The sequence below is a fragment of the Danio aesculapii genome, chromosome 21 (assembly GCF_903798145.1).
Source record: "Danio aesculapii chromosome 21, fDanAes4.1, whole genome shotgun sequence".
Taxonomy (NCBI): Eukaryota; Metazoa; Chordata; class Actinopteri; order Cypriniformes; family Danionidae; genus Danio; species Danio aesculapii.
This window is the reverse complement of record NC_079455.1, coordinates 1,175,507-1,192,078: the sequence shown is the minus strand read 5'-3', so window position 1 is coordinate 1,192,078 and position 16,572 is coordinate 1,175,507. Positions and strand designations below refer to the sequence as shown.

The 16,572-nt window shown below is 34.3% G+C and overlaps 2 protein-coding genes across 2 annotated transcripts; one reads left to right on the top strand and one right to left on the bottom strand.

The window, feature by feature from the left end:
* The first annotated feature begins 1,443 nt into the window (after positions 1-1,443).
* cmc4 (C-x(9)-C motif containing 4 homolog (S. cerevisiae)) lies at positions 1,444-1,908 on the top strand. Its single transcript, XM_056446612.1, has 2 exons — positions 1,444-1,614; positions 1,700-1,908. Exons 1-2 carry the CDS (start codon positions 1,557-1,559, stop codon positions 1,834-1,836), a joined length of 195 nt encoding a protein of 64 aa, XP_056302587.1. The 5' UTR covers positions 1,444-1,556; the 3' UTR covers positions 1,837-1,908.
* Positions 1,909-3,115: 1,207 nt separating this feature from the next.
* On the bottom strand, positions 3,116-11,135 carry fundc2 (fun14 domain containing 2). Its single transcript, XM_056446914.1, has 5 exons — positions 11,052-11,135; positions 7,566-7,713; positions 5,521-5,596; positions 5,305-5,433; positions 3,116-3,825 (listed from the first exon to the last, which is right to left on the bottom strand). Exons 1-5 carry the CDS (start codon positions 11,062-11,064, stop codon positions 3,748-3,750), a joined length of 444 nt encoding a protein of 147 aa, XP_056302889.1. The 5' UTR covers positions 11,065-11,135; the 3' UTR covers positions 3,116-3,747.
* Between the last annotated feature and the right edge of the window lie 5,437 nt (positions 11,136-16,572).

Below are 16,572 nucleotides of genomic sequence, written 5' to 3'. Positions count from 1 at the left end.
GATTCATGCTTTATGACATGGTGTGTTATCCTGCTGGAAGTAGCCATCAGAAGATGAAGACACTGTGGTCATAAAGGGATGGACATGGTCAGCAACAATACTCAGGTAGGCTGTGGCGTTGATGCTCATTTGGTACTAATGGACCCAAAGTGTGTCAAGAAAATCTCCCCCACACCATTACACCACCAGCAGCAGCCTGAACCGCTGATACAAGGCAGGATGGATCCATGCTTTTATGTTGTGGACACCAAATTCTGAGCCGAGCATCCGAATGTGTCAGCAGAAATGGAGACTCATCAGACCAGGCAACGTTTCTCCAATCTTCTATTGTCCAGTTTTGGTGAGCCTGTGTGAATTGTAGCCTCAGTTTCCTGTTCTTAGCTGACAGGAGTGGCACCCGGTGTGGTCTTCTGCTGCTGTAGCCCATCTGCCTCAAGGTTGGACGTGTTGTGTGTTCAGAGATGCTCTTCTGCAGACCTCGGTTGTAACGAGTGCTTATTTGAGTTACTGTTGCCTTCTATCAGCTGGAACCAGTCTGGCCATTCTCCTCTGACCTCTGGCATCAACAAGGCATTTGCGCCCACAGAACTGCCGCTCACTGGATATTTCCTCTTTGTTGGACCGTTCTCTGTAAACCCTAGAGATGGAAATCCCAGTAGATCAGCGGTTTCTGAAATACTCAGAGCAGCCCGTCTGGCACCAACAACCATGCCACGTTCAAAGTCACTTAAATCCCCTTTCTTCCCCATTCTGATGCTCGCTTTGAACTGCAGCAGATCGTCTTTGAAGATATCGAATTACACCACTTTGGAAACCATTTGCCTTTTTAAAATCTATTCATAAGCAGTTATCATTTATGTATTATACATGAACATTATTATGTGGGGAAAAAACGTAAAATAGAGTCATATTTAAAATGATATATGTTGTTTAACGTAAACGCAAGCAGAATCATTTCACTGAATTTTGAAACAAGCAGTTAAAACATAAATAATTATTACTATTTAGAAACCCTCATTTTCTTTGTGTTCGCTTGTAGATTGCTTTTATTAACTGAATTGAGCGAATGTTTGCAGCAGAGGGCGACACAGAACTGGATTGTACATGTTTGTGACTAAATCATTTGTTGATCATAAAATATAAACGCATGTCAAAAGTGACAGCTGTTATTACTAATATAGGTTAAACGAATATATGAAGATAATACAAACTATTTTATTGACACTAGCATCAAACGTACTATTATTTACCACAGGAACATGTTTTCTCGTCGGAGGACATTTAGAGCAGGACACACAGCTGCGAAAATGTTTTCGTTTATTTATTAAATTACCAATATAATTGTGTTTTACTAACGCCAACACCTACCTTAACCTTAAACATACCCCTCACAGTGATGTACAAAAAGCAATTATTGTATTACAGGCTCGCAAATAATAATGCTAAATTGATATGCGCATGCGCAGTGTTTTCGGTCACGTCCTTGTGTTTACAATCGACTTTAACTGGAAATAATCCTCAAAGTTGGACTTTACCGCTTCGTTTCATAAAATAAGATGTCACAGAAAGATCCTTGTCAAAAACAGGCCTGCGCCATACAGAAATGTTTACAAGGTAGCCTTACATGCTGTCATTATTGTGTTCAGCTCGCCTTATACATGAAAACTATAGGCTGTTGTGTGACTTTTGTGTTTATCAGCTAACAGATACATTGAAAGTCGATGTGAGGATGTGATTCGGGCCATGAAGAAGTGCTGTGAGCTCCACACAGGAGAAAACTCAGTTTGCTGCTCTGGATTTGCCAAAGAAAACAAACCTACAGACCCAAAGACATGATAACATTCAAAAGAAGGATCTACAGTACGTGTATTTGCTGCTACACATCATTAAACACTGTCGTTTAGTGGATTTAGCATGGTCGTCTTACACTTATCTCTATAATGACGATGTATTCCCACAAATAAACTCCATTTAAAGAGACGGTACATCCAAAAAATGTCAATTCTGTCATCACAGTACCGTGTATTTGCTGCTACACATCATTAACTGTAACAGTAAATCTATGCATATAGCATTGACGTCTTACACTTATCTCTATATTAAAAGTGTATTCCCTACTGGAAAAAAACAGGCTAAACCAGCATAGGCTGGTTGACTGGTTTTAGCTGGTCAACCAGGCTGGTTTTAGAGGGGTTTTGGCCTCTTCCAGGGTGGTTTCCAGCCATTTCCAGACTGGTCTTTGCGGGTCAGGCTGGGAGATGACCAGCTAAAACAAGCTTGACCACCCTAGCCAGCCAAAACCAGCTATGTCCAGCTTAAACCAGGCTGGTCAAGATGGTTTTAGTTGGTCATTTTCCAGCCTGACCAGCAAAGACCAGACTGGAAATGCCTGGAAACCAGGCTGGTAGTGGCCAAAACCCCTCTAAAACCAGGCTGGCCAACCAGCTAAAAACCAGCCAACCAGATTAGGCTGGTTTAAGCTGTTTTTTTCAGTAGGGTTCTGACAAATAAACTTAATTTAAAGAGACAGTCCTGCCATAATCTCAATTCTGTCTTCAGTACGTGTACAGGTGCTGGTCATATAATTAAAATATCTTCAAAAAGTTGATTTATTTTACTAATTCCATTCCAGAAGACTAACTTGTATAATGTATAGTCAGTCCACACAGACTGATATATTTCAAGTGTTTATTTCTTTTGATTTTGACGACCACTAATAAAAAAAACAAATTCAGTATCTCAGAAAATTACAATATTACTTAAGACCAATACAAAGAAAGGATTTTTAGAAATCTTGGTCAACTGTCAGTGGTCAGTACCTGGATGGGAGACCACATGGGAAAACTGGGTTGCTGTTGGAATTGGTGTTAGTGAGGCCAGCAGGGGGCGCTCAACCTGCGGTCTGTGTGAGTCCTAATGTAAAGTTAAGGGGACACTATACTTTCAGGGTGTGCAATCTATTCGGATGAGACGTTAAACTGAGATCCTGACTCTCTGTTTCAATTGATTTTGATCTTCTATATGAAGCTGCTTTGACACAATCTACATTGTAAAAGCGCTATACAAATAAAGGTGAATTGAATTATTTATATCATCTATCATAGTGAATGGCACCTTTAAAGTTTAATTATTTTATTGACGTAACAATGAACATCACTTAGACACGTTCAGATTTCCTCAAGTCGGAAAATACAGCGGGGGTTTGTAATAATACAATTGATAATCAGATCACATAATATGACAAAAAAGAAAGTCAAATATCACAACGTGCAAAGCATAAGCTGCAATTTAGAAAAATAGATGATATATAAAATATCAAGAGCACAATCACAGTTGCTTAAATCCTGATTCACAACTTTTTAAACCCTTGATTTTGGAAATAATATCCAGATTTATTACAAAAATAATGCATGTGAATATTTGAGCTTGATGATATAATTCTGCAAGTTTGCATGTAGTTTTTTTTTTTTAAAGGCCTGCAAATATTTACATGTCTGAATTCAAGTCATGTACCAACAAAATACAGCAAAAATAATATTCAATGTTACAGGGGCTTTAAATAATGCACATCAAACCACTGAACTATACATTCTTCAATATATAAATGTTTCATTACGGACACATCGCAACATGCCTACGCATATTAATGAGAAGTCAAACTGGTAAAGCAGTGCTGAGTTAAATGCAAGCTGCTGTATAAAGTGTTAGATGACATCCTCGAGCTTAAAGACATGATGATAAAGGCTCCTATGAGGCCAAACCGAGCAGAAACCCTCCTGCGAAACCTCCTGTCAGGACAATGTTGTTCTTGACGAACAGCTGCACCTGCACAGAGCCAGAAAACATCAACACCTCTGCTTTAAAACACATTATCATGCTGTGTTCACACCGGACGATGCATGCTCGAATGAATCCTTAAAACAAGCTAAATAATGAGGGAAGATGTTTTGACATAAGATTATTTCATTAATTGCATTGTCAGGTTTTTATTTTGCTTGTTTTAAACCAAAACTCACTTAATTTTGACTCATTATTTGGGGTGGGCGATATGACCTAAATTTAATATCACGGTATTTTTCATCTTTTGAACGGTGACGGTATAATATCACGGTATTACTTTCAATAGCAAAATAATATACATCTCAAGGAAGAACGGACAAAAGAAAGTCTCACTTCTATCGCTCTTTAAAAGTTTTGGTTTGGTTCATTGTAAATGCTCAGTCTCGTTATGAGCTGATCTTCATTTCTCTGTGTTGGTGGAATAAAGCAGGCGAGTCAGCCGCACCAATTTATGAGCAGACAGAGCAGGATTCTCATGATGACCATCAGCGCAATTCCGCTCTTTGTTATGAGCCGTAGTTTCAGTGTAAACTTAGTAAAGGTGAGTTTCTTTGGCGATGATGTGTACAGTATTAGACTTTATATTTAGCGGACATTTGCGCTGAACACGCGGTGAATGCAACGCATCGAGATTCAGGCACCTTCTCCGAAAACACTCAAATTGATCTCAGCTGGCGGATCAACATTTACCTCATGTCATGATCGCTGTCATCTGCGCCATTATTATTATTATAACTTTAGGTGAGGTTTGCAAACCTGTGCACTTTTCACTCTTCACTTTTCACTCATGCCATTTGCATTTCCTGCAGTAACAAAAGCTCCCTGTTATCTGACAGCGGGAAGCGTTGAGTGACTGACAGCTAATATGAACCAATACAGCAGCAGGGTAGAGCGATTCAGCAAGTTTTAAGAGAAAATCAAATCAGATTGCACTACAACCATTATATTCAGTCGCACAAATGCTCCCAAATATATTATGAGGGCGCATAGATTACATTTCGGGCGCTCATGCGACCAAAATGGTTGCAATTTCGAGCCCTGTAGTATAAGGACATGTATTCAGACCACAACGGAACGTTTGAAGAAAATTGAATGCCTTATTATTTAGAATTAGCTATTATTGATGTAAATGCAGCTGTTCGAGGCGCATAATTGATTTATTACGGTATTGACGGTATTAGAAAATCCATGTCGTGGCGCAATGTCACACCGGTGATGACTATGACACCGGTGTACCGCCCACCCCTACTCATTATTTCTGAAAACAAGATCACATGCTTTGCTTGTCTAGAAAATGCTTCTTGATTTAACATGTTTCAGACATTTGTACTAGAAAGAAGGCATCATGTATAGCAGCTTCTGATAAACCTGTCAGGTTTTATCCTGCCACAACAACCGACTGGATGTACATCATCCCCTACATAGACATTTTTTTTTTTACACAATAACAGGTGATTTCCCCACCTCGTTAAATTTAGTAGTGACTTCTTTCGGGGGCTTGTCTGAGTTCAGCTTCAGTTGCTTCTTGGCCTTGTTCACGTCGTGCTCGACTCTTTTCCAGTCTACTTTAATGTAGCCCGTGTGATGTGCGATCTGAAAGCATATCAGAGTCTGCTTAAACATTCAATAACATTATATATAATGTACAACTGCCATCATGATGCAGTTTTTACAATTTACCTGGAGAAGAAAGAAACCTCCGCCAACAGCCGATGCAGCAACTTTCCCAACTTTCTGAAACAGGTATCCTGCACACCTGAAACAGAGTCATTTACAGTGTTTTTTTAATTGGTGTGGTGCTATTTTTCAGAAGTACACTGTAAAAAATATCTGTTATTGAACAGTTTTCGTATTTAGTTTTATTTGTGGTTTTGAATTGCATTATGGGATGTTGATTTGGCTGGATACCTAGTCATATGGGATTCATTGGAAACGAACGTGCAGATAAAGCAGCTAAGGAAGCCATACAGTTGGAGATAACAGAATGTAAAACTCCTGTGTCCGATATCAAACCTGTTTTAAATCTGTATGTTAATAAGAACTGGCAAATGGAATGGGATGAATGTAGGAATAACAAATTGTATGAAGCGAGTCCATTTGTAAATGAAAGAAATGATTACCTTTTTGAAAATAGACATGGCCAGGTTGTACATACGAGATGCAGAATCGAACACTCAAGACTTACACAGGCATATTGAAAATAGACATGGCCAGGTTGTACATACGAGATGCAGAATCAGACACTCAAGACTAACACAGGCATATTTATTGAAAGGGGAAGAAAAAGTTGCGACTTGTGTAAGAATATTTTGACGATAAAACATATTTTAATAGGATGTGTATTTTTAAATGACGTTAGAGAACGTTTTTATTCGGGAAATATTTTAAGTGAAATGTTTTAAAAGGTGCCTTCTGGAGCACTTTCACAGCGGTTCATTCTGCTGTGGTGACCCCTGATAAATAAAGGGACTAAGCCGATGGAAAATGAATGATAAAATGGTGATAAAATAGTGGTAATACTTAAATCAAATAAAATGAATTAAAATGCAGTACTTTAGGTAAAATTTGAGTCAACTCAAAAAAAAACTCTGCAGCAAGTTGCCATACAATTTTGAGTTGAGTCAACTTTTATTTTACAGTGCTATAACTAAACACAACTGGTGCAAATGGTCAAAAACATGCTCAAATCGTTTTGAGTTTTGAAAAATCTACCAATTGCTTGTGAAAATAGTGCAATAAAGTCGATTTTTAAAAAATATTCCATACACCATGCATGCATTCACACACATTACTGTTTGTATGAAGACTCACCAACTGTTTACTCCCAAAATGTACTAATTGGTTGTGAAAATTAAAATAACCTGTATTCATTACAGTCTACAGCGCTCAACATATGAGTTCGCGCCTCACAAATCTCTCATTTAGATGAATATTTTATAGATTAGGAAGCTCTATAATATTATATTTGTGTGTATACATTATATTAGTCAGTACTGAAGCCAAATCTGGAGCTAATCTAACTAAATAGCTGATGATAAGCTCCAAAACTAGTACATCCATAATTTATGTAAGGGGAAAATATTAAAGAAATGAAAAATGTATGCAGTGCTGTCGCCTCACAGCAAGAAGGTCACTGGTTCGAGCCTCAGCTGGGTCAGTTGGCATTTCTGTGTGGAGTTTGCATGTTCTCCCTGCATTCGCGTGGGTTTTCTCCAGGTTCCCCAACAGTCCAAAGACATGCGCTATAGTGGAATTGGGTTGGCTAAATTGTCCGTAGTGTATGTGTGTAAATGAGTGTGTATGGATGTTTCCCAGTGATGGGTTGCAGCTAGAAGGGCATCCGCTGCGTAAAACATGTGCTGGATAAGTTGGCGGTTCATTCCTCTGTGGCGACCCCTGATTAATAAAGGGACTAAGCCGAAAAGAAAACGAATAAATGAAAAATGTATACAATTTTGTTGAGATTTTGTAGTTTGTAATTCTTTTTTTAATATTTTGCTTGAATTTAATTGTATTATCTTCTGTTTCTAAAGATGTTTGGTGACTAAAATATAATTTTACCAAATATATCTGTTTAATAAATCTGTTTCATTCAAATGCACCAAAGAATATGACCTATATTCACTGAGAAATGGATGAAAATATTCGTTCTCCAAATAGGGTGCATTCATTTATGTTGAGCACTGTATGCATTCCTACACATTATTGTTGATGTGAAGACCCACCAGCCGCTCACTCCTCCAATAGCCAGCTGAGTGGCCACAGAGTATTTCTCAGCCGCAGGTCCGGAGCTGTTTTTCCCAAACATTTTGTTCCACCACCTTTTGTTCTGATCCTTGACTTTCTCTGCCAGTTCCAGAACATCAAAGCTTTCTGTCGGAAAACAGAAATGTGCTTTAATATCACATACACAGTTGAATTCATAATTACTCGCCCTCCTGTAAATCATTACATATTTCCCACATGGTGTTTAACACACTCAGGAATTTCTCACAGTATTTCCTCTAATATTTTTTCTTCTGGAGAAAGTCTTATTAGTTTTATTTCGGCTAGAATAAAAGCAGATTTTAATTGTTTTAAACCATTTTAAGCTCAATATTATTCAGCAATATTTTGGATTGTCTCCAGAATAAATCACTGTTATACAATGACTTGCCTAATTACCCTAACTTTACCCTAATTACCCTAGTTAAGCCTTTAAATGTCACTTTAAGCTGAATACTAGTGTCTTGAAGAATATCTAGTCTAATATTATTTACTGTCATCATGACAAAGAGAAAATAAATCAGTTATTAGAGATGAGTTATTAACACTATTATGTGCAGAAATGTGTTAACAAAATCAATAAAAAAAAATAATAAAATATATATATATATATATATATATATATATATATATATATATATATATACAGGGGGCTAATAATACTGACTTCAACTGTATGTATTATTTTATTATATTATTTATTATTTTTTCAGCACACTGATGTTAGAAAAACCAGGAAAACACAACCTGATTAAACTGATGACTATGATGGATTGTGTGTTTGCGTGTAATGTGATTTATGTGGACACAAAATTGTATAATGACATGGGTATTACAATGTTGAAGTGGTTTATGAGGACATGCAGTAATTTAAAACTGTTTAAAATCATACTTAATAGGGTTTTTCACAGTCATATTTTGCCACAGATTTCCTATGAGATGGGTTTAGGGGTATGTCATTTAATAATCAGTTTTTATATAACCAGCACTATAAACTGCATCAGGCCTATGGGGAGTACTTATAAATCATAACAAAAACGTCTGTGGGTGTCCATGTTTTTATGTCAGAGTGGGGACCTAGAATTGAACGCACTCAAACTCATGGAGACATAAATCGAACACAAATGCTTTTAAAGCTCACAGATGAAACATTTTGAAAGCGTAATGATGCGGATCGCTTCAGAATGTAAACAGGGTTGGGTTATTGAGGTAAAGTTGGTTCTATATTCACACATTTGGGTTTTGGTGTTCAATATAATACTAAAAGATCATTTAAAAAGGCTAATACGGATTAATTATAATTATGTACTGTTATGAGCACAACTTGTGACACAATATCTATATTGTTTAACATAATACTTTGAATTTTGGGTCTGAAAGCACATGCAAGTATGAGTTCAAATCAACATTAGCACTATTTAATGCAGTGGTTCCCAAAGTGGGGGTCACTTGGTGATTTCCAAAAATATACAGTTGAAGTCAGAAGTATTTGCCCCCCTGTTTATTTTTTTTCTCCCCAGTTTCTGTTTAACAGAGAGCAGATTTTCTCAACACGTTTCTAATCATAATAGTTTTAATAACACTAGTATACAGCTTAAAGTGACATTTAAAGGCTTAACTAGGGTAATTAGGTTAACTAGACAGGTTAGGGTAACTAGGCAAGTCATTGTATAATGATGGTTTGTTCTGTAGACAGTCGAAATAAAATATATAGCTTAAAGGGGCTAATAATATTGACCTTAAAATGGTGTTTAAAAAATTAAAAACTGCTTTTATTCTAGCTGAAATAAAACAAAAAAGACTTTCTCCAGAAGAAAAAATATTATCAGACATACTGTGAACATTTCCTTGCCCTGTTAAACATCATTTGGAAAATATTTAAATATTTAAAAGAAGAAAAAAATCAAAGGGGGGGGCTAATAATTCTGACTTCAACTGTATATGTTATTAAACTATTAGAATAACCATATTTTAACCATAAAAATAGTAGCTTTTAATAGTAAAAAAAACAACATGCAAATGAAAAGCTGTCAGCCTTCCAATTTAGTTTCATAGGCTCGGTGTGTTTACGTTAGATTAACAACACAGCAATAGCGTCAGCTGCTGCAGATTGATTTTATAGCACCAGGTTAAACTTTCTGACACCTTTATGGCAATCAAATACATCAAAAATAGATACAGGCCACAACTGAAGATTGTGTGGTGGCCTCCAAAATTAAACCAACAATAGACTTGTGCTTAAAACATTGTGTCCACCAGTCTCATTAGGTGAGGTTAATAATAATTAAACAAATTAATAAATGACTCTAAAAATTATATGCTTCTTAGACTGTTGCACTTTTTTTGTGTTGTCAATAAGCTCTTGTTTACATAGGCGTATTGTTGTGTGTAGATTTATAACCACCTTCAAGGTATTTGGGGGTCGCGAGTCGCTGGCATTGTTATTTTAGGGGTCGTGGGCTGAAAAGTTTGGGAACCCCTGATTTAGTTGACTGAAAATATGATTTCCCTATTTAAAATGTGCAAATAATACTTTTCTGAAATGATATTATTAAGGAGAACGTCTGAATGTGCCAATATAAAACCAACATTACCTCAATAGTTGAGTTTAAGTGTAGAGTTAGGCTCTCTGTACAGTATAAATCATTATGTCTATGAAAAACCATGTGTGTGCGTGTGTGTAAGAGCTGTGGGCTGTCTTGAGTGTTTACATGACAGTAACCTTGGCCAATGAAGTGACCTTGCTGGACTCCAGACATAAGCCAGAATCAGAAATAGCACAACTCCTGCAGACGGACAGAGCCTAGTATCGCTTTCACACTCTGAAACGCTGGATCATGAGTTAGACATGCCATGACTCGACAAACACACTCACACTAGCACACAGTCCACTGAAAACGAACATTATCAGACCTCCAGAACAGCTTTTGCAGCTTTTCCTTGTGTACTGAAGGCATTTGGCCTTGTTTAATTCAGTCTGCCAAGCACAATGTTTCTCTGTCCTCGACAGGAGAGCTTCAGTCACTCCTATAGGATGTGTTTATATCAGTCTTTCACTAAATTGAGCAGATGTATGTCTCTCTGTGTGTAATACAGAGGGGTGTGTCTGTAATATGACTCACACCATAAGCATTTTAACTGGTTCTGCATGTGGCTTTGTTTATGATATTGCGTCAATAAGCCTGTTGATAAAATAATAAGCTGTATACTCTGTTTTAAATGCGAGAATCTCTCTTTGTGTGAGCTGAACGGCGAACTAACATGCACAGCTAGTTTACTGTAACTTCTGCTACATGTACAACGTGCGTCTATACGAGTTATGCATATCTGAAGGACTTTCGGGATAATAAGTAGGTTATTATAACGTCAAAATGAAGGAATAATTTAATTACAGACTCATTAATATTTGTATATAGTCATAAAGTGAAGAAATGCGTTGTGCTTACCCTTCTCAGACATTTTCTTTCGTTTTCCGTCCGGACGATAAAGTGCTGCGCATCCTGCGCGTCACGTGACGCATTCAGACCTTTCTATTTGAGAAATGAAAAAAGAAAATGAAATGAAAGAACGAAAGCATAAATATGTGTCGAGATACATAAATATGTGCGTTTATTTATGTAAACATTGAGAGGTATACAGAAAGAGAGAAATTTGTTTGGCGTTGGTTGATGTTTTAAGTGTGATCACCCCTGAAATGGATCATACCATGTCTGTTCGGTGACGCTGCTGCTGAAAGGGTGAATATAAAATTTGCTTAATTTTAATAATAACCACACTTTATCTTTAATAACCACAACATTACTGAACGCACAAAGAATAAAAGGTATAAATTCCGAATGTTAATATTAATGTATGTCATATGTAAATTAGTATTATATATTCACTCGTTTTATGAGTATATTTAGGTGATGATTAACTGAATACTGCAGTCAGTTTCCTGAAGGTTTCAGTCACCAGTGAAGAGACAAAGACTGGAGAAAAACAGAAGACATTTCAGTGGAGAAATAGAAAGCTTAGCAGTGCCTGGTTATTTATTACTTCATGGATTGCTATGTGTGCTTTATTACACATTAATTTAAAAAGTTGCTATACTTTTAAACTAACCTATTTCTTAATTATTTGCCAATGCATTTAAAAAAAGATGGCTGATTGCTTTTAAAATATTAATTTAGCATCAACAATTATAAATAAAAGTAGACTAAAATTGTTAAAATATCTGCATTACTAAATTATGATTCCTAATTTAGATTATAAAGTCATGTTTCAATGGTTAAGAGTCACGAAAGCATAACCTCTGTTAATGTTCTGCACCAGTAAATGTACATACAATTAAATGTGTTTCCTTTTTTCATTAATGCATTCACTCGTGCATTTCAACCTTCATTCGTTCATTTGATCGTTCATTAATTCCTACCTTTATTTATTTGTTCATTCATTAATTTCTACTTTTATTCATTTATACAAACATTTGTTTATTTATTTATTCAGTCCTGCCTTCCTTCAATTCATTCATTTCTGCCTTCATTCATTCATTCATTCATTTCATTCATTTCTGCCTTAATTCATTCATACCTTTATTTGTTCTTATTAATTTATTCTACCTTAATGAATTCTTATTTTAATTCATTACTACCTTTGTTCATTTCAAAATTCAATAATTCTCACCTTTATTCATTCATTGAATTGTTTCTACCTTCATTCATTCATTTGTTCATTTATTCCTACTTTAATTCATTCATTCATTTATTCATTAATTCCTAAATATATTAATTCAAGACCACCTTCATTTATTAATTCCTGTTCATTCATTCATTTCCACCTTTATTCATTATTGATTTATCATTATTCATTCATTCAATTGTTTATTTATTTCTACTTTCATTCATTCATTCCTAAAGTTATGCAATTTATACTTCATTCATTTATTCCCATTCATTAATTCTTACCTTTATTCATTATTGAATTGTTCCCACCTTCATCCATTCGTTTATTTATTTCTACTTTCATTCATTCATTCATTCATTCATTCATTCATTCATTCATTCATTCCTAAATTTATGCATTCATGACTACCTTCATAAATTCATTCCTATTCATTCATTAATTCTCACCTTTTATTAATTCATTGAATTTTTCCTACCTTCATTCATTTATTTGTTCATTTATTCCTATTTTGATTCATTTATTCATTCCTAAATTTGTTCATTCATGACTGCCTTCATTTATTCCGGTTCATTCATTCATTTATTCATTCATTCATTCATCCTTTTATTGATTTGTTAAATTGTTCCTACATTCATTCATTTGTTCATTTATTCCTACTTTAATTTATTCATTCCTAAATTTATTCATTCATGACCACCTTTATTGATATATTCCTATGTTCATTCATTCATGCTTACCTTTATTCATTATTGAATTGTTCCTACCTTCATTCATTTATTTGTTAATTTATTCCTACTTTAATTCATTCATTCCTAAATTTATTCATTCATGATTACCTTCATTCATTTATTCCAATTCATTCATCTATTCATTCAAACCTTTATTCAGTCATTGAATTGTTCCTACCTTCATTCATTCATTTATTTATACTTTAATTCATTTATTTATTCATTCCTAAGTTTATTCATTCATGATTACCTTCATTCATTTATTCCTATTCATTCATTTGTTCATTCATTCTTACCTTTTTTCAGTCATTGAATCGTTCCTACCTTCATTCATTTGTTCATTCATTCCTACTTTCATTTATTCCTTCCTTAATTTGTTATTTCATGACTACCTTCATTGATTTATTCCTGTTCATTCATTTATTCACTCATTCTTACCTTTATTCATTTTAGAATTGTTACCTTACCTTCATTCATTCATTTGTCAATTTATTCCTACTTTAATTCATTCATTCATTCATTCCTAAATTTATGCATTCATGATTATCTTCATTAATTTATTCCCATTCATTCATTCATTCATTCATTCATTCATTCATTCATTCATTCATTCATTCTCACCTTTATTAATTAATTGAATTGTTCCTACCTTCATTCATGCATTTGTTCTTTCATTCCTGCTTTAATTCATTCATTCATTCCTAAATTTACTCATTCATTTATTCCTATTCATTCATTAATTCTTATTTTTATTCATTCATTTGTTCATTTATTCCTACTTTAATTAATTCATTCATTTATTCCTATTCATTCATTAATTCTTACTTTTATTCATTCATTTGTTCATTTGTTCCTACTTTAATTAATTCATTCATTTATTCCAATTCATTCATTCATTCTTACCGTTATTAATTAATTGAATTGTTCCTACCTTCATTCATGCATTTGTTCTTTCATTCCTACTTTAATTCATTCATTCATTCCTAAATTTACTCATTCATGACTACCTTCATTAATTTATTCCTATTCATTCATTAATTCTTACTTTTATTCATTCATTTGTTCATTTATTCCTACTTTAATTAATTAATTCATTTATTCCTAAATTTACTCATTCATGACTACCTTTATTCATTTATTCCTATTAATTCATTCATTCTTACCGTTATTAATTAATTGAATTTTTCCTACCTTCATTCATGCATTTGTTCTTTCATTCCTACTTTAATTCATTCATTCATTCCTAAATTTATGCATTCATGATTATCTTCATTAATTTATTCCTATTCATTCATTCATTCATTCTCACCTTTATTAATTAATTGAATTGTTCCTACCTTCATTCATGCATTTGTTCTTTCATTCCTAAATTTACTCATTCATGACTACCTTTATTCATTTATTCCTATTAATTCATTCATTCTTACCGTTATTAATTAATTGAATTGTTCCTACCTTCATTCATTCATTTGTTAATTTATTCCCACTTTAATTAATTCATTCATTCATTCCTAAATTTACTCATTCATGACTACCTTCATTAATTTATTCCAATTCATTCATTCATTCATTCATACATTCTCACCTTTATTATTTAATTGAATTGTTCCTACCTTCATTCATGCATTTGTTCTTTCATTCCTACTTTAATTCATTCATTCATTCCTAAATGTATGCATTCATGACTACCTTCATTCATTTATTCCTATTCATTCATTCATTCATTCATTCATACATTCTCACCTTTATTAATTAATTGAATTGTTCCTACCTTCATTCATGCATTTGTTCTTTCATTCCTACTTTAATTCATTCATTCATTCCTAAATTTACTCATTCATGACTACCTTCATTAATTTATTCCTATTCATTCATTCATTCATTAATTCTCACCTTTATTAATTAATTGAATTGTTCCTACCTTCATTCATGCATTTGTTCTTTCATTCCTACTTTAATTCATTCATTCATTCCTAAATGTATGCATTCATGACTACCTTCATTCATTTATTCCTATTCATTCATTCATTCATTCATTCATACATTCTCACCTTTATTAATTAATTGAATTGTTCCTACCTTCATTCATGCATTTGTTCTTTCATTCCTACTTTAATTCATTCATTCATTCCTAAATTTACTCATTCATGACTACCTTCATTAATTTATTCCTATTCATTCATTCATTCATTAATTCTCACCTTTATTAATTAATTGAATTGTTCCTACCTTCATTCATGCATTTGTTCTTTCATTCCTACTTTAATTCATTCATTCATTCCTAAATTTACTCATTCATGACTACCTTCATTCATTTATTCCTATTCATTCATTAATTCTTATTTTTATTCATTCATTTGTTCATTTATTCCTACTTTACTAATTCATTCTTTTATTCCTAAATTTATGCATTCATGACTACCTTTATTCATTTATTCCTATTCATTTATTCATTCTCACCTTTATTAATTAATTGAATTGTTCCTACCTTCATTCATTCATTTGTTCTTTTATTCCTACTTTAATTCATTCATTCATTTCTAAATGTGTTCATTCATGACCACCTTTATTCATTTATTTATTATATTTAGTGCCAAAACTTTGAAGCTCAATATCTCGAAATCATTCAGAGCGCAGACAGAACCGTGTAATTCAGCTGATGATTTCATCTTTGCAAAACACTTTATTGAACAACTCCTCCACTTGACATGCACATCACCACATACTAACAAAGGAAAACATTGAAGATAAATACTTATCAGATAAATACAGCTTAACTTCTGTATTTACAAACACAAAACAAATCAAACTATTAATTTTATTATTATTTCTCCTTCAAAAACTGAATTTGATTAACTAAATTGGCCTAAATTTAGTGTGTATGGGTGTTTCCCAGTAGTGGGTTGCAGCTGGAAGGGCATCTGCTGGAATAGTTGGCGGTTCATTCTGCTGTGGTGACTCCTGATGAATAAGAGACTAAGCTGAAGGAAAATGAATGAATAAGAATGAAACAGGAATAAAGAAAGAAGTGTGTGTGTGTGTGTGTGTTTGCAGAATGTGTGTGTAGCGTGTGTGATTGCGGAGTGTCTGCGCGTGTGTGGGTTTGCGGAGTGCGTGTGTGTAGCGTGTGACGTCTCCACTGACCCAGTATTCAGATGTAGCTGCTCTTCTGAATCACACAGACTCTACACCGAGTACTGAGTCTGCAGATCACGTCATATCAGCACACACACTCACAGCAGCTTATAACCATCTTACGGATGCTTTATGAACACTTGTCCTCAGTCGAGAGAGAGTGTGTGTGTGTGTGCTGCATTCACTTTAGCTGAAGTGAAAGTGTGTCTCCTGCTCATGCAGATTAGGGGATTCCCCAGCAGCATCCACAGTCACTGGACACAGGCTGAGGACACAGGCTGTGTGTTGATGTGACCGCAGGGGAGAGCACACAATAATCTACAGTCCCCGAAAACACACATCAAGAGGAGAGAAGAGAATGCTTTCTTTCTTTCTTTCTTTCATTATTTAATCATTTCTTTGATTAATTCTTTCTTTTTTCTTTTTCTTTTTATTCTTT

Excerpts from the sequence above, each read along its gene's own strand:
- cmc4 (XM_056446612.1), top strand. The coding sequence starts at position 1,557 with ATGTCACAGAAAGATCCTTGTCAAAAACAGGCCTGCGCCATACAGAAA. Across the intron at positions 1,615-1,699 it reads CATACAGAAATGTTTACAAG|CTAACAGATACATTGAAAGT; the intron begins GTAGCCTTACAT and ends TGTGTTTATCAG.
- fundc2 (XM_056446914.1), bottom strand. Across the intron at positions 5,597-7,565 it reads ATTGGAGGAGTGAGCGGCTG|GTGTGCAGGATACCTGTTTC; the intron begins GTGGGTCTTCAC and ends ACTCTGTTTCAG. Across the intron at positions 5,434-5,520 it reads GAGGTTTCTTTCTTCTCCAG|ATCGCACATCACACGGGCTA; the intron begins GTAAATTGTAAA and ends ATATGCTTTCAG.